Below are 18,383 nucleotides of genomic sequence, written 5' to 3'. Positions count from 1 at the left end.
CAACCTAAAGCCATAGACCCCAGGGAACAGGAAGGGAAGTAGAAACTTGTCTTTTTTACGCTACAAGAAGCCTGCTTCACTGTGGAACAGCCTGGTTCAGTGTCACTTCCACTGGGCCTGGAAATGTGTTTTGGATTAAAACCAGAGAAATTCCCCAAAGAATAACAAAAGAGAAAAGCCATTTAATTAAATTCATTATCACCAAGGAGTAAATCTAATTACTGACTGAGACAACATCCTTTAAGGTCTGTTATGTGTCCACCCCTTTGCTAAGTTCTAGGGTTGCAGGGTACCTGCTTTTTAGAAGTTCATAGTCTAAGAGGGAGCACAGAGACCACAGGGGAAAACACTGTGAGCTGGAATACTCAGGGAGGTTTAACTTGGATTGGATGGGAGAGGTGGGAAGATGACCAAATTGAAAAGGAGAAGACATGGTTCAAGGTCTGGATCTATCATTTACTGCTTATGAGATCTTGGGCAAGTCACATAATCTCTGACATTGACATAAGAATTAAATAATATATGTGGCTGACGAGCAGTGTAGGTAGGGTCCATGTAGGAGGAACTAGGTTAGACCTTCTTTCCTTGGCATTCTCCCAGGCTTCTCACTCATGCTTTGGGCTGGCTTTTGTTATCTGGGCTGGGCAGGGTCAGTGACCCTGAGATGTAGAGGAGGGAAGCAGGGATCCCTGGTGGCCCCCCCACTGCCATCCATTATGTTTAGTGGCCAAACTTGGGAATGTATACCCCTTCCTTGTAGGCAGCTTTAGGCCAATAGCACCTGTCAAGTCTCTAGTGTCAGAGGCTGCAACCTGAGATCAGAGAATGGCCTTTTACCTGGAAGGTGGAGTAAGAAGAGAGACTGAAAATCAAAGCAGAATCTCCCCATTTATCCATGGCAGAAAAGCCTGATGCAATCCTTCTGGGTGGTGGCAGATGGCTCAGGTTGAGGATGTCATCCTAGCTTCAAGTAGAAGGTGTTCTCTTGCTCAGCCTCTTTCCTTCCCTGTGAGCTCCATCAGAACTAAGCTTTCTAGCCCTTGTGTCTGGGTGGTCCTTCCCATACCCACTCCCCCTTCCTCAGACACATTTAACTATTTAGAAAGCAGTATACAAAGGCCTGGCTTACTACCTCTTTAGGGGTAGGGACAGCTGTGGATAAAGAAAGTATGTTCTCTGCAATTCTGTGGAAATAGAAACAGCTTATAAACTGGCCTGTGTGGGCCCCCAGATTGTTGTTGGGGCTACGGCTAAAGACATCCTCCCCATCCCCCCCACCCCCCCCAATTCCCACCTCCATAAATGGGAGTGGGATACGAAGACTAATGTGATGAAGGATGGGAAGAAGTTCAGCCTCTGACCTTGGGAAAAAGTGTGGAGGGCAGTCCTGACAGTCTGTCCCCTTACAGGCTCAGGAACTCTTGCCAGCAGGTGGGGGTGAGGTGTTACTCGGGAAGGGGTTCCTGGAGTAGTAGACATCAGATTTTGTCTGACCTGGCAAGCTCCCAGAACCCTTGTTGCTCAACACTTCCCCAGAGTCCTCCTTGATTGGCACTGAAAGCCTCCTTCCTTCTCTCTTCCACTTCCCTCCTGGAGCATCACTGGGAGAGGCAGAACAGGTAACTCTCTTACCTGCCTGCCTCTTCTGGCTTCTGTCTCATAGAGAGGTAGCTGGCAGTGGAAATTCAGTTGCTCACTATATTTTAGATATATATAAACTCTCTGTAAGCTGCTGCCAAAAGGAAACAAAAATGGTCCCAGCCTTCTGGCAGACAAACAGAGCAAAGGGAAGAGAAATCAAAGCATCTTGGGCATTCAGCCAATCCTGGAGTTGTTGGAGACAATAGCAGCACTGTCCTGGGCTGGGGGCTGTTCCCAGCTGGGACTTAAACTTAGCAAGGGCTTCCCCTGGGAAATCTTACCTTGTCCTGTTTTCTCCAGCTCCCCTTTCCAAGTCCTGCTCATGGGTTTGTGCAAGGGAAAGCAGAGAAGTCTTTCCTCTACCTTACTGTCAGGGATTCCAAGGGCTCAGTGGGGGGAAGATGAGGAAGGGGTTTGGGAAGGCTCTAGGACAGTTTAATCAATCCCTTCTCTTCCCTTCCTTCCAAACCTATCTAGCTTCACCCCCTTTCTGTTCAGAAGAAGCAGTTTTCTGGCCTCTTGGGCCACCCAGATCCCAAGGGTCAGAAAGCTCAGAGAGGGGACAGAACCTGAGAATGGAAAGATCCTTTAAAAGTTATCCAGTCACTTTCCCATTTTGCAGATGTGGAAACACAGGGACAGAGGAGAGGCAAGATTTGGCCAAAGCCAAACAACATTTCAGAGGGCAGGTCTTCTTCCATCCAGCATCAGCTGAACTCTACAGATTTCGTTTCCAAAGGGGACCACCCTGGGCACTGCCACAGCTCTTTACCCCCACCTCTCCCCACAGTCCTATCCATCTCAACCACTTCTACTGGGCCATTTCAGCTCCTGTCTGATTAGGGCAAATTTTCAGGAACCTTGTTCTGGCCAGTGGTAGGAATGTGGAGCTCTAGAGCTCCCAAGAAGGCTGGTGGAGGTGGAGATCCTTCAGGGTAGAAATGCTCATCTAGTCTCTCACAAGTTCAATGAGAACAGCACTAAGATTCAGGCAAGATTACTCAAATGAACTTTAGAGACTTCAGATTTTTGAAGTGATGTAGAAACCAGTATTTCAAATCATTCTTTATAATTACTGCCACCCACAGTGAGCACATCAAGGGAAACCTTTACTTTGATAATTCTAGGAGGTGAAATCCACCCCAGGAACCACTTTTATCTTCCACCAAACACCTGCAGGTTGTAAAAGTAGTGCAGGGAGAGGCAAGAGCAGAGTGTATGTGTGTTTGGGAGTGGGGGTGGTGAAGGGAAGGTGGATAGAATTCCAGAAGGGCTGTGAGTATGGAAATCTCACTTCTTAATTATCTGAAGCGGGAGAGTCAGTATAATTAGGATATAAAGGAGCGTAGCTGGAGAAGAATTAGGAAGAATTTCAACCATGATATAGGTTCCTGGCACTTATTTTCCAGGTTGGACAGACTTTAGTCTTCTCCTCACTGAGGGAAGGTGAGAAGGAGTCTGTCTGGCTTCACAGACCATGGCTTTCTCTTATTGCTCTTGCATCCACTAAAACCAGTGGAGTTAGGCTTGTCGGCTAGGCCAGGGCTGTCTCCTGCTTATTCTGAGTCTCCAAAAGGTAACAGTTGACCTGGAGAAACTGCCTAGAGACTGGGAGGTGGGGAGTGAATGGCAGGTGAGGCTGGGGGTGGGGTGGCGGCAGGGGCTGGGAATCTGTGTGGCAGGTATGGGAACACAGCAGTAAGTCATGGGCTGAGGACTAGGGGCCACGCTGCCCAAATCGGCAACTGTAGAAGGAGCTTGATGTACAGAGGTGGCACTGTCAGCAGCTATGCCTATGGGTCTAGAAAGCCTGATTAGGGTCAGGAACTGAAATACTCCCAAGTCCTTTCAGTAAGCAGATACTTTTATGGACGAGGCTGGGCCAGCCAGTCAGAAAGCAGTCCTTCTAGGAGCTTTACCCTTGATAACCACTGTACACAAGAGCTAGCTACACACTGGCTCTAGATGTTTTTTTTCCCATGTGACTCATGAACACACACTGTGTATCCCTGGAGCCCACCTGATATGGAGCTTGGGACTACCCCACAAGTCTCCACCATGCCTTTGGGAGCCCTTCTCTCTCTTTTTTAAGTTTATTTAAGTAAATTCTACACCCAATGTGGGGCTCAAACTCGGAACCTTGAGAACAAGAGCCTCATGCTCTACCGACTGAGCCAGCCAAGTGCCCCATGGGAGCACTTCTTTATTGGGAAATAAATACAGAGTCAAACAGGTGGGCCAGCCAACATCTGTAGTTCTGGGGGCCAAGAGAAAGGAGTCCAACTTTTCAGAACTCAGATCTCCATGAGCTGGTCACTCCCCACGATCACCTCGTTCATTCGTTTGGCTGCAAAAGAAAAGAAAAATGTTGTTTGAGAACTTGCAGTAAAGGTGTCATTTCAAACCAAATTATTTATTTTTTTGAGAGAGGGAGCACATGTGAGTGGGGCAAGCAGAGAGAGAGAGACAGAGACAGAGACAGAATCCCAAGCAGGCTCCACACTCAGTGTAGAGCCTGATGCAGGGCTTGATCTCATGAACTGAGATCATGACTTGAGCCAAGATCAAGAGTCGGATGCTTAACTAAGCCACCCAGGCGCCCCAAACCAAACCAAATTATTTCTGATTTCTATGTTCATAAACAAGTATTCCTCTCCTATGTGGCTCTGCTCTTGAGAAGATCTTGGAAGTACAACTTGCCAAAGGGATTATAGGAGAGGCAGCATCTTCCTACACAGGAAGAAGGGACTGATTCTTTATACAGTTAGCTTCTGGGAGACCTCACATAGCAGGGGAACTGGAGTTGGGTCTTTTTATTTTTAAAACATTTTGTGTGTGTGTGTGTGTGTGTGTGTGTGTGTGTGTGTGTGTGTAAAGCTTATTTGAGAGCGTGAGAGAAAGAGAGAGACAGAGTGCAAGCAGGGAGGTAGAGAGAGAGAGAGGGAGAGAGAGAGTCCCATGGAGGCTCTGCACTTTCAGTGCACGGGGGGCTTGAACTCACAAACTGTGAGACCATGACCTGAGCTGAAATCAAGAGTTGGATGCTTAACCAACAGCCACCCAGGTACCCCTGGAGTTGGGTTTTAAAGGATGAATATAGTTTTTTCAGGCAGTGTATCAAAGGAAAAGCATTCCAGGCTGTTGGAACAACATGAGCAAAGGTATAAAGATATAAGATAGGGGAATATGAAATCCTGTGGTGTGGCCAGATGATAGGAAGTGGGGGAAAAGGGTGAGAAGAAATAACGTTGAATGGTTAACGGAGATATCCAGGGGCGCCTGGGTGGCTCAGTCAGTTAAACATCCGACTTTGGCTCAGGTCATGATCTCATGGTTCGTGGGTTCAAGCCCCACGTCGGACTCTGTGCTGACAGGTCAGAGCCTGGAGCCTGCTTCGGATTCTGTATCTCTCTCTCTCTGCCCCTCCCCTGCTTGTGCTCTGTCTTTGTCTCTCAAAAATAAATGTTGAAAAAATAAATAAATAGAAATAAATGGAGATATCCAAAGGAGAAAGGGAGACGCCTCACATGTAGCATGGAAATAATACTTTCCAGTAATTTTTGAGAGAGAGAGACAGTGCGAGCCAGGGAGGGGCAGAGAGAGAGAGAGAGACAGAGAGAGAGACATAGAATCTGAAGCAGGCTCCAGGTTCCGAGCTGTCAGCATAGAGCCTGATGTGGGGCTTGAACTCACGAACTGTGAGATCATGACCTGAGCCGAAGTTGGATGCTTAACCGACTGAGCCACCCAGATGCCCCACCACCATAGAGTTTTTATGAAGATTCAATGACTTACAGAATCATCAAGTGCTTGCTAAGCAGTGGCCATTATTTTGTAAAGTCCAAACCCATGACCTGATCCTTGCCTACCCCTCCAGCTTCATGTTCCACCATTCTCCACTTATCCCTGTAAGCCATACGTTTTGTATGGCTAGACCTCTACACAGGCTGTTCCCTCTGTCTAGAATGCCTTTCTTCCCCTCATCCCATCACATTCTCACCCTAAATGCCCTTATCAAGCACCTCCACTATTTGATGCTTTCCCTTCCATACTATCCTTTTCCTGTTTTGTGAAAACACTACCTGATACATATCTCTGTCTCTACATCATTATGTCATTCTTTCTACTTCACTCTAAGAATCTCAAGGGTAGGGTCAGTATTTGTTTTCATACCCCAGTGTCTAGCACAGCTACTTGCACAGGAAAGATTTCAGAGGCTTTGGGTAATGATAAGGATAGGGTATCGTTACTAAGTGGAGAGTTAACATTGAAAGGAGATGAAGGCTAGTAGAGTAGAGAAGATCAAGGAATTTTAAAGGTGAGTTTAAGTTGTCCAAGACAAGACATTTAGAAGAAGAGAAGGAGCACAGAGGAAGACTATGAACTTTCAATATATTTAAAAGGGGAGCATCACAGAAGCTGACCAGTGATGGAGTGAAAGGGAAGAAAAGTGTTAGTTTTCAAGGAATAAGAGCTATAGAACAGAGGGAGTGAATCAACAGTCTGGAAGGGATAGGGGAACCAGGGTCATGCTATCTCTTATTTCCTAGAGGTATGGGGCAGATGCACGACACAGGAAAGTTTTCCAGTCCTCTGTTGGCTCAGACAGAAAAGGCTGACCAGTTGGCTGAAAATGGATTCTTTCTGGGCAAGCTTCCCATGGCTTCTATAGGTCCAACATGTTTCTTGTAACACTTGGGAGCTTGAATGTGACCCTGATAGGTAAGGCAGAAACACTGGCTTTCCTGAGGCTCTCCTTCAGTCTCAGAAGGCTTTGGTGCAGCAAAATGAAGACCCTTGATGATGGGACTAAGCTTGGTAGAGACCTGTTTGGGTCTGTTCATATTGCCCATGGCCTGGAGCCTTGAAGGGGGTTTCTGACTGGACCTTTAGAGACCTTAAGAATTCAGACATGCCCTCTGATCCACCCACCTTTTCAGCTTTGTTTCTTGCTATATCTCTCTTGTACCCTATGTTCTAGATTTTCCAAATGAGTTGCAGTTTCCAACACTGGATTGTTTTTTGCCTTCAAATGCTTGCTTGCTTACCTGGTTCCCCTTTGCTTGAGAGGTTCTTCCCTTTTGTGTATTTGATAAATAGCCCAGAATTTCAAGATTTAGTTTTAATTCCTTCCTTGTGTCAAGAACTGACCGATTTCTCTTTTATGTCTTTAATTAACCCTTATACTCTCTTACCATCATACCTGTGAAACTTTTCTATACTTATTTCTTTGTCTGTTTCTCTACTGGGGGCAGCTGGACAGCAAGAGGCAAATCTTATTCATCTTTATACCTCTAGCCTATCATAGCCTAGAATATAGGAGGCAGTAGTAGTTGCTGAATGCATGTATGTTTTGGGGGTTATGTGAAAGTACAGATGTAGGACAAGGAGCATATACAGGACAAGGCCCCCAACCTCTTTGTCACAGAGAGCATAATTGACACAAGAAGGGCAAATGAAGTGCTTGGATGGGGCAGACAACGCCTTCTGCTCTGCCAGGCTCCAAACAAACACCTGAGCTTTCTTTGACCTGCTCTCCCTACTTTCAGCTCTACCCTCTGGTCTGCTTGTGGCCGGGGGGGGGGGTGGGAGAAGTCTTGCTCACTGGGATTCAGGGAAGAGAGACTAGATCTGGCATTTTGGGGGCAGCTGAATTTTCACAGGGATTCAGTAAGGCAGAGGAAACCTGGAGGGAAGCAACAAGCAGTACTAGTTATGCTTGGCCAGGGTTGGAAGCTGACTTCAGTAAACACACTGGAAAAGTTCTGGGCTGGAATCAGGTTGGGAAAGATCCTAAGATCTTAAAGATCTTTCCCTGAGAGTACAAAGGAAGGCTGGCAAGTTGAGGAGAAACCAATGGGACTGAAGGGAATGACAAGTTGAATATGAAAAGCTGCACTGCTGGGAAGCTGGGAAGGATTCCCACTAGCCAGGACTTGACCTATGTACCCATCAGGTTTTACTTTCATGGCCAGGGGACAAATCACTGTGATCACAGGGAAGAGATCCAAGTTATCTCACTGACAATAAGAAGAGACTCAGATGAAGTCTCCAGTTAGAGTCTCCCAGGTTTTGACTTTGTTGGCTGTGGCTTTTCTACTGGCTTGAGCAGGAGATCAAAGTAGACTGCCAGGATTTTTGCCAGAGATAATCTCATTAACTGAGTATGCTGGGGTGGGGGTAAGAAAAGCCAGAGTTTTGTTAGAAAAGGGCGTGTTCTGCTGGTAGTGAAGAGGGCTATACTGGTTGTAAAAGTCACATTTTGGGGGTATAAGACTATTATAGATGTAGTGACTCTGTGGTATGAAAACAATCGAAATCTGGAGAGAGGATAGCATTACTTCTGAGGATGAATATTTTATTCTAAAATCCCTCCAGGTGAGGAAGACTGACTTAGGGACTCTGCTATCCACTGAGCTGTTTGTTGCTGAGGACCTGAGTTGTTGATGTTTGTCTGCATCATCTACAGTAACAGGTCTCGAGTGCTGCACTAATGGTTATGGATTTTCTTTCTCCACATGGCTCAACTGCAAAGAAAAGTAACAGTGGGAATTGGTGACTGGCCAGGAGTACCTGTGGCAGGAAGGCACTGACTATTGTGCTGGATACATCAGTCCATCCAGCATAGAAAACAGAGCGGGAAGTGTTAAGGTTCTGTATTTTAGAGTCCAGATGACTTCCCTGGCCACCTCTCTTTCAACCATTAAGGGGCTTCCTTGCTAAAATGGGAACACACAGTGTTGGAGCCAAAAAGTCCATGGGACACTAAAGCCCATGACATCTTAGGAGTTTGGCTAGCCCAGCCTTGTGCTCCCTGATGGGAGATGCAATGACTCAAAGCCTAAGTATCTGGCATTCAGTTGTCATGTATACATTATGAACACAGAATGGAAAGGGTCCTTGCAGAGTAAAAGAAAGGAGCCCCATTACTTTGTTGGAAATGGGGAGAAGCAGCAGAAACTGTGAGGTTCCAGGTTCCAGCACACAAGAAGGGAGGGATCCTCTAGGGTGGTGGCAAATGGAGTTCATACATTCAAATATGCCTATGGAATCTAAACTCTTAAAAACCACAGAAGGAAGCAATTCCTGGCTCCAGGAGGGGCTGAAAGAAGAAAGTACTGGAGGATGCTTCTACTTTTTGCTGAGCAGGGGAGAATTTACAAAGACAAAGAAGCAGGAAGGAGGTGGAAGAAACATTGTTCAGGGCTACAAATCCAAAGAGAACAGAACAAAGCACACAGAGAAATGCAATGAGGTGACAGGGAGAGGACAGGATAAAAAAGCAGCTCCACAGACAAGCTGCTTTTGAAACTCTGGGGACCATTTCCAAGGGCTTCCCATGGAGTTAGAGAAAAGGCTGGGTGTTCTGAATCTTGTTTTATTTTATTTATCTTATTATTATTTTTTAATTAATGAATTTATTTGAGAGACAGAGACACTGCGAGTGGGGGAGAGGCAGAGAGACAGAGGGAGAGAGAATCCCAAGCAGGCTCCGTGCTGCCAGCGCACGAGCTTGAACTCCTGAAACCAAGAGATCATGACCTGAGCCAAAACTAAGAGTCAAAGGCTTAACCGACTGAGCCACCCAGGCTCCCCTGAATCCTATTTTAAAGAAATTACCAACAGGCCCCATCTGCTCAAGAAAGAAGTTTCTCTGTAACCTAAGGGTAGGCCTGAGTGAGCTGGTATGTTGAGCAGGAGAAAAAATCAGGATCTGGGGCTCCTGAAGATCAGAAAGAGCTGGGATATGGAGGCCAAATGTATTTTTCCAATATGGAAAAAGGACTAAAGGGAGAAAAGGTGTATCACTGATCAAATTCTGCTGGGTAAGCCAGGAGTGGCTTCTTTCTCTGGTCTTTTTGGAGGCTATCTGGCAATAATTTAGGTTGAAGAACCAGTTTTATCATTTACTAGCTACATACCTTGGGTTAATTTCAATTTTTCTTTCTCTCTCTCTCTTTTTTTTAAATGTTTATTTATTTATTTTGAGAGAGAAAGAGAGCACTTGCATGAATGGAGGAGGGGCAGAGAGTGGGAGAGAGAATCCCAAGTAGACTTCGCACTGTCAGTGCAGAGCCTGGTGCAGGGCTCAATCCCATGAACTGTGAGATTATGACCTGAGCCAAAATCAAGAGTCAGATATTTAACTAACTGAGTGCCCTACACTTCAACTTTTCTAAGTCTCAGTTTCCATTTCACCAAATGGGTCAATAATGAATCCCTACCTCACAGGGTTTTTATGAGAATCCAATAAGATAGTGTATGTGAGAACATTTCAAAGCTATACACAACAGCTAGCTGTTAGCCAATGGCCTTCCAGTAGGGCAATGCCATCCATGCTGCCAGTATTGGAATTTAAGTTTGTATGCCAGCCCTCACACCGTGCATACGATCACAGAAGAAAATACCAATAGCTGTGGTGCTGCTGTTGACTAATACTCCTGCTTGAAGTTTCTCTGGTGAGACACTGGGTAGAATGTGTCTGCCATTAATTGAACTAAAAATACCAGTCTTTCTTTTTTTTTTTTTTTAACTTTTTAAAAAGTTTATTATTTTAAGATTTATTTATTTTGAGAGCGAGCGAGCATGCACAAGTGGGGGAGGGGCAGAGAGAGAGGGAGACAGAATCCCAAGCAGGCTCCACACTGTCAGCATACAGCCCGATGTGGGGCATGAATCCACGAACCATGAGATCATGACCTGAGCTGAAACCAAGAGTTGGATGCTTAACTGACTGCACCATCCAGGTGTCCCTCAAGAGCCATCATAAAGTATTGGTGCTAATCTGGGCCATTAGATCTTTTTGGTATGTTTGAAAATTTTTGATAGTAAGGCTGCATACATTTATAAGCTTATTGGTAAGATAAATTCCTAAAAAGGGAACTGTTAAATCAAAGTTAAAACGTTTGACGACAATGTCAATTCCTCTCCAAAGATGGCTTTATCGATTCATGTTCTCACCTGCAGAGTATGCATGTGCTTGTTCCCTTATTGTCACCAGCACTAAGCACTAGGTAAAAAATGGCATCTATGATTGTAATTTGGTTTACCTTTGGCTTCAATCCTCTGGCCACTTCCAATTAGGCAGTTCTTGATGTCCGTTCCCTTCTCGATCACAGCATTGTTACAGATGATGCTCCCCTGGATGCTGCTTCTGTAACAGAGCAGCCAAGTTCAAGAGTGCCCATGGCTCTCATCACCATCCTTACCCTTGTGGGTTGGGGGTTCTGGCTCATTCATAGGCTAGGAATGGCCGGTTTGTTCAGTTAATGGCTACATGCCTCAAGTTGTCAATAGAAGAGAGAATGCTCAGCTGGACCAAGGGAGGACCTGGCTTTAGCTAAGTCCAGAGTTCAGATATGCTTGTAATGATCTTCCCCACTAGGGCTTGAAAACAGAAGACGCTGTGATTTCTTTAGACATGCCACACCTGGAGGTCTAAATTTTATTGGATCTCTCCTTATTTGTTCTGGGGAGTGGAAGTTGGCACTAGTCCCTGGGCTGACCCATCACTCTTGCTTCTCATCTGGGAATATATTCCAAATTTCATCTAAGGCTTAAATCCTATGAATCCTCCTAGGAGATCAGCTATGGAAACAATAGGTATCCCACAGCTCTCACTACAGACTCTGATTAATCAAAACCATACTCATTTAAAAGAACCCAAAAAACAAAAAAACAATGTTTTTTTAAACTAGCTCCATGCCATATCAAAGACTACTCCAGATCCTAAAGCCACTCTCAAGAGTAGTACCTCTGGGTCGTAGCATTTGAATGTATTTAAAGAGCATCTTTCTGGCTCCTAAAGACTAGTGGGTGGGAGTAGAGGTCCTTCTGAAAATCTTCACTAGCATGTGTTGCATACCTACTCTATGCTAGCTGCTGTGTTAAATACTCTATGTACATTATAGGAGTGACTTACAGATCTAGTCATTTAATCACCTGGGCAGCATAAAAAATAACAAACAAAAACACCCTCATCATCCTGGCCTCCATCAATCTTTTTGGTAGGTCTGGGATACAGGCTTTATGTATTTAATTAGAAAAAAAAAGCTTCCTAGATGATCCTGGGAGTATCATTTTTACCTCTGATGCAGTAAAAATAACAACCACATTTTTCAGATGAGGTAACAGATTTAGAGAAGTTAAACCATTTACCCAAAACCACATAATTGCCAAGTAGCAGATTCAAATCTAGATCTGCCTGACTCCAGAAGCCATACATTTAATCATAACGCTATACAAAAACATTAAGGGGAGCAAAGACTGGAGGAAGCTTCGAACTGCCAAGTTTTTTTTTCTGAGCCAAATGTCTCTGTGGAAGGAGGGGCTCTGCCCTAACAGGGCACTGAATATGCAGTACCCTAAAGAGTCAGAAGTGGGCAACTGGAGGGGAGAAGGAAGGTGTGGGCATCTATTTAAACAAGACAAAACAAGACAAAACACTAACTAAGGAAAAATCCTCACGCAACCCAAGAAGCACTGGGGCTAGGGAGGAGGACATTCCAAGGACTGAAACTATTAATGCACAGGCCATTAAAAAAAATTCTTGCCAAATGCCAAAACTTTAGTAAAATGCAAAAAAGGAATTCTAGCAGTTTATGGCATTCCAGAGTCTTCTTTATCTCTATTTTTTGGAAGGTTAAAGCCTGTCAGAAAGCAGCAAAAGGCCAAAGCCACAGCACCTCTGTGGTATGGGCTAAAGATGGGCAGACAGTATTTGTTTTTTTGGCTTAAATTCAGGATACACTAAAAAAAAAAAAAAAAAAAAATCAGGATACACTCAGTGGGTATGTATCAAGGGGCCTTCCAAAACCTACTTTCCTTCTGTTTTGGGTAAAGCAGTTCATTTAGCAGTTAGGGTGGCTCCTGCTTCTTGATGAAAATTCCCCCAAAAAGAATAGTAAGGAAGTATAAAAAGCTTCAGAAACACAGGCTGCTGGGACAAAGCAGGCTTACAATTGGCTACTAGTTTGCCACTGAAAAGTCTTTTTTTTTTCTCTAAAATGGGAGTAGGCGGATGCCTTCTGCTCAGAAGTGTAAGATCCTGAGAAGGCATGCTCTGGAGCTAGGCAAGGGGTAAATATAGTCAGCAGACAAGAAAGCCAAGAGGAATTCAAGCAGCCATAATTAGAGACTACTACATGGCTATTTTGGAATTTGGGATGTAAGTGGGAACCATTCCTGGAAGGAAGAGGCTAGATTGACTGAGGTCAGATTTCCACAGCAATGGATAGCCTGGATTCTCCTTACGTCTAACAGGTATGATTGAGGTATTCAGGAACCTTTTCTCAACATTTTTTTTTTTTTTTTAATTTATTTTTGGGACAGAGAGAGACAGAGCATGAACGGGGGAGGGGCAGAGAGAGAGGGAGACACAGAATCGGAAACAGGCTCCAGGCTCCGAGCCATCAGCCCAGAGCCCGACGCGGGGCTCGAACTCACAGACCGCGAGATCGTGACCTGGCTGAAGTCGGACGCTTAACCGACTGCGCCACCCAGGCGCCCCAGGAACCTTTTCTCATCTAATTTGTGTTTAACTCCCTCTGAGACACATAAACTACCACTGTAGAGTCTGCAGATGTGATGGGAAAAGTGGGTTGATTATATTAAGAAGTTGGGGGGCGCCTGGGTGGCGCAGTCGGTTAAGCGTCCGACTTCAGCCAGGTCACGATCTCGCGGTCCGTGAGTTCGAGCCCCGCGTCAGGCTCTGGGCTGATGGCTCAGAGCCTGGAGCCTGTTTCCGATTCTGTGTCTCCTTCTCTCTCTGCCCCTCCCCCGTTCATGCTCTGTCTCTCTCTGTCCCAAAAATAAATAAAAAACGTTGAAAAAAAAAAAAAAAAAAGAAGTTGGGTGCTCTCCTGAAGCTCTTGGTCAGTGGATCTATGGAATGATTTGAGATGAACACGTGACAAAATGCTTGGTGAGGTAAAGTTCTTTTCTGCCATTTGTTTCTTTAACTGTTTCCTATTAGCACTGCTGCAGTCACAAGTCACTTCCATTAGCAAGGCTGAGGTACTCCGGAAAAAATGTCAAGCCAATATAGCTTGTCCGGACAGACTTTTCCACCTGTCTAGAAAGAAATTCCAAGATTAAGGATTTTATTGGAATTGTGCTCATGCCAGAGAGGAAGGACTAATACTACTATATCAAATGTTGCCAATCTACAATAATGGCTTTGCCTTTTCTGCTGGTGCATAAAGTGGAGTGGAGGTGACTTCCTCTACAGCTGAAGAAAAGAACTGGCCCCAAAATGGAAACAACAGTTTTTGCAACTTAGTTTTAAGTCTCAGCTTGATACTGAAGACTCTGCTGTGCTAATACCTGGTTGTGTCTAATTTCCTTCCTTCCTTCCTTCCTTCCTTCCTTCCTTCCTTCCTTCCTTCCTTCCTTCCTCCCTCCCTCCCTCCCTCCCTCTCACCCTCCCTCCTTCTTCCTGTCCTCTCCTCTTCCCCTTCCTTCCTTCCTTCCTTCCTTCCTTCCTTCCTTCCTTCCTTCCCTCTTTCTATCTGCCTACCGGTTACCTACCTACCTACTGAGAGAGAGAGAGAGAGGGAGAGAACATGAGTGGGGGAGAGGGGCAGAAAGAATCTTTTTTTTTTTTTAAATACAATGTATTTACTTTGAGAGAGGCAGAGAGGGAGAAAGAATCCCAAGCAGGCTCTGCTGTTAGTGCAGAGCCTCATGTGGGGCTTGAACTCATGAACCTGGGCTGAAATCAAGAGTCGGATGCTCAACTGACTGAGCCATCCAGGAGCCCCTGGTTGTGTTTTCTAAGAAGCTGTTGAGACATGGCTACTATTAATGGAGTTTTGGTTCTCATTTCTACTTGGTGGGGTTAAATTTTGAGCAAAACTGCAGGCTTTGGGAAATTACCCTGAAAACGCTAATGCTTCAGTGGAAAAGAGACCATGAGAAAAACAGAGGTCTTTGGAAGATCTGTAGATCACTGCTTGGCCAGGTACACTGCCACACCATGTTGTGGCATATGACATAAGGAAGAAGCCCTGGTCTGGGAAGCAAGAAGGCCTCCAAATTCTAGTTCCTCTTCTGGCTTTAGTTAGAACTTTCTTCACTTTATTACAGAAGGAAAGGGAACTCACATAACTCTATTGTCTAATATATCTCAGTCATTACACAAAACATTTTATGTTCATTGTGTAACTTAATCTTTTTAGCAAGCCTGCAGGGATAGTGGTGTTTATTCTAATTTTTACAGAGAAACTTGAGGCTTACAGAAGTTATAATAGCAATGTGCCCAAGCCTACACAGTGATTAAGTGACTCCATTGTCGGACTCAGCTGGTGACTGGGTAGTATTTGGTAAAAAGCCATGAAATTTTTCAGTAACTTTAAGGACAGGCAGGTTCTGCTCTGGAGATAAGCTGGTAGGCTTTCTAAACTTACTCATAACCTTGGGTGAGAAAAGAGTATGGAACTGGAGATATATGTAGTTTTTCTAGGCATGTGACTAAACCCAAAGGTTCACTACTTTAGTCCAAAGATTATGGTTGAGTCACCCATATTTCCCCAAAAGGCAAGAGCCTCCTAACCTTAGCCCAAGGGGCCCTCATCCAGGAGTCTGTCTAGATGAAGAATCATGTATAATTATTTTTTGTATTTTTAAAAAAATTAATGTTTATTTTTGGGAGAGACAGAGTGTGAGTGGGGGAGGGGTAGAGAGAGAGGGAGACACAGAATCCGAAACAGGCTCCAGGCTCCAAGCTGTCAGCACAGAGTCTGACTCGGAGCTCGAATCCACGAACCGTGAGATCGTGACCTGAGCCAAAGTCAGACGCTTAACCAACTGAGTCACCCAGGCACCTCTGTGTTATTTTTAATGAACTATTTCAGGCACAGAAAAAAAGTCTGTATTAGTAGACAATATATAGTATTTTTTTCATGTTTTAAAATTTTTCATAAATGCCAAACTTGCTTTTTTCCCCCTTCAACATCACATTTGTGAGATTTATCCAGGTTAATTCATGTAATAAGACATAATGCTTAAAGAAATCTCTCACCTTCTTCTTTTCTCTGGTCAATCTTGCTTTTGGTCCTCTAAATGAAACTGTATTGGCTCCAGCAAGCAAGCTGAAAATTTCCTCCCTTTAGTTCTATGTGTGTCGCTTTACTATATAAAGTTTAGTGGTGAGAAATGTCTCCCTCCTAAGAAATCTAAGTCCTTATATTCCGTAAACAGAGGCTAAGAAAAAGAAGGGTTTGGGGGGAATCACGGTTAACAAAGTAACAACCTCAAAGAATTAAGCTGTAGTATTCTCCATCTAAGAAGATCTAAGAAGATGGGTTTAGTCCAAAGGCAAAGAGTGAATCAAAAGTCTTAAGGAGCCCCTTTAAGTCCAGGGGATCTTCCCAAAGTTTCGTAAGTTGGTATTTTCAAGACTGTTACTGAAGAAACATGGAAAAAATTCTTCTAACAGTCACGGTCCTTTTGCAACTCTAATTACCACAGACTTAATTTTACACTCCTCCTACCCATTTGTTAATATTTTGTTTCATTTCTTACTTGGCTGTATTATTTCTTCAAGTAGAGTTTTCCAGAGGGTTCATGGGTGACACATCTCCAGAGGCCTGGAGTATTTTTTATGATTTTATATTTCAACCATAATTTGACTAACTCTAGGATTCTTAGGTCATAATCGTTTTCCTCCAAATTTTCTAAATGTTGTCTTACTTAAATGTTGTCTTAAATGTGGTCACAGGAAAGTCCAAGGCCAGCTTGATTTTCTCCCTCCTATGTGTCCTGAGATTTTGCAAAAGATGTGTTTGCCGATTTCCCTCTGGTTTGCCCATGCCCCTATTTGTTATGCTGGTTGAATTTTGGTCTTTTCTTTGGATCTGATCTACATTCCATTGTGTCTGGCAGATAGTCTTTAGTCTGTGTACAGGTATGTGGTGTTATCTAGTTTTATTATGGATGAAGCTTCCTTTTCTGGTTTTGTTTGTTTTTATTTTGTTGAATTTCAAGGAGTGAAGTACTCCATTATTTTTTCTAGAAGAAGACATGGCTCTCTGGACATATACTCAGCCAATTATATAGTAGGGGAGGTTAAATCAGGGACTTCTATTTTTCATTCAGTAAATACTTACAAGGTATATAAAGTACAGTATTAGAAATTAAGAGATACAAAGGTATATAAGAACTACTTCTGTGTTCAATGAATTTACAGTCTAGTTGAGGAAAAAAGAAAGGTACACTAAACAGCACACGAACATAAATGAAGTGTATGGGTGCACAGGGAACACGGAAGCGGAGGAAACAATTTCTGGCTAGAACAATTCAAGGCTGCACGGAGGAGGTGGAAAATGTATTGGACCTTGAAAGATGAGTAGGAGGATTTCCTACAGGTAAAGATCTTCAGAGAGAGGCAATTCAGGCAGAGTGAATGTCCGGAATAAGGAAAAAAAAGAAAAGTAAGGGACCCAGTGAGCAGGGTAGTCAGTGAGTACAGGTGAAGAAGCACTCAGGGTAACAATGAGAAGCGATAATATATTGTTTGGGTCTGAGGGCTGCACTTGCTGCTTGCATAAAGCATGGAAAACCTAGGTGAAAATTTGGCTCCCTGGCCTGCCTGCATGTGAAGGAACTACCTTACACTGTTGCTTGGGTCATTCACCTTGGACTAGGAGGAAATGCAGAAGATGTTGCTGAGGACCAGAGAGCCAAGACACAGAACACAGAACTGACACCAAAGCCTGGATAATGAAGTTTTAACTATCAACTTTGGGTTGCTGGGCATCAGCTGTCATAGAACTTGGAATTTCTACCAGAAACTGAAAATGAGAAAGACAGGACCCTTCTCTGCATAGTCTCACCTACACCTTCGCCAAGGTGGTCCTATTAGCATCTCTCAAGCTTTGAGGACCTCGGGCAGATGTCTAAGCCACTGTCCAGAAAGCCTCAGCAACTCACAACTGCTGGCAGAGACAAGCAAGCTAGGAATATCAGAAACTGCCTTCTGGACGAATTCATGCTCCTACTTTGCCACTCAGTCCAGATGTAACAGCAGCAGGGTAACAGTCTCATGCAACTGCAATTTAGTTACTTTTCCCAAATTTACTATAACTAATTAAAACTAAATGACCTGAAAATAATGGAAAAAGGTTCATATGGGATGCAGGATGTCTGATCTTATCACCAGGAGCTAATTTACCAGATTGGGTAATCTCTAATGGTCTCCCTAGTCATTAGCTTCATGTGGGCTGCCTCAACTTTTTTAGTGGAAAAAAAAAATAGCAGCCACCACCATCTAAACCTTTATTGTTTCCCTAGCTTATAAGGCCATTCAAGATGATACCTCCTCCAAAATAGCAACTGACTCTAGGATATTATGCTAGGTATTTTCTATGAATTTTTCTCATATATGCAAGTTGGAGTTTCTTAGGGAACCTTGGTTCCCTCACCAAGTCTCTTAATGTCAATTCAGGACACCAACACTGGACTTTAAAGAGGTGCCAGAGAGCTGCTCCTTTGTCTGCCCACCCACTGGAGGGGAGGGAGAGGGTGCTAATTAGAGCAAATGGGAAAGTTATGGCACTGTCTTCCCTGGAAGGTCTGAGGCATGATGAGACAGAGTGGAAGTTACAAAGCCTCATGAGCTACTCTGGAATTAGGTGATCAAATGGATAAAGGCAAGTGTGGTTCTTGTTTTTGAGAGAATGGTGATGCCTGTCAGTTTCATGCATGAATCTGGAATGAGACATGGAGTAGCAGGAGTGCAATGA

General features: G+C 44.1%; 1 protein-coding gene across 4 annotated transcripts in view; it reads right to left on the bottom strand.

The window, feature by feature from the left end:
- Nucleotides 1-3,811: 3,811 nt before the first annotated feature.
- The window catches only part of EIF2B3 (eukaryotic translation initiation factor 2B subunit gamma), a 120,525-nt gene continuing 105,953 nt past the window's right edge, over nucleotides 3,812-18,383 (bottom strand). For all 4 annotated transcript variants that reach the window (XM_058717631.1, XM_058717634.1, XM_058717632.1 and 1 more), the window contains 2 exons: nucleotides 10,692-10,795; nucleotides 3,812-3,988 (listed from right to left, as the gene is read on the bottom strand). In XM_058717631.1, the coding sequence (XP_058573614.1) occupies nucleotides 3,936-3,988; nucleotides 10,692-10,795 (157 nt within the window). In that variant the 3' untranslated portion in view covers nucleotides 3,812-3,935. The remainder of the gene's footprint in view (nucleotides 3,989-10,691; nucleotides 10,796-18,383) is intronic.

Source organism: Neofelis nebulosa, chromosome 2 (assembly GCF_028018385.1).
Source record: "Neofelis nebulosa isolate mNeoNeb1 chromosome 2, mNeoNeb1.pri, whole genome shotgun sequence".
NCBI lineage: Eukaryota > Metazoa > Chordata > Mammalia > Carnivora > Felidae > Neofelis > Neofelis nebulosa.
Note: the sequence above shows the minus strand (reverse complement) of the source record. Positions and strands in the feature narration are given on the sequence as shown.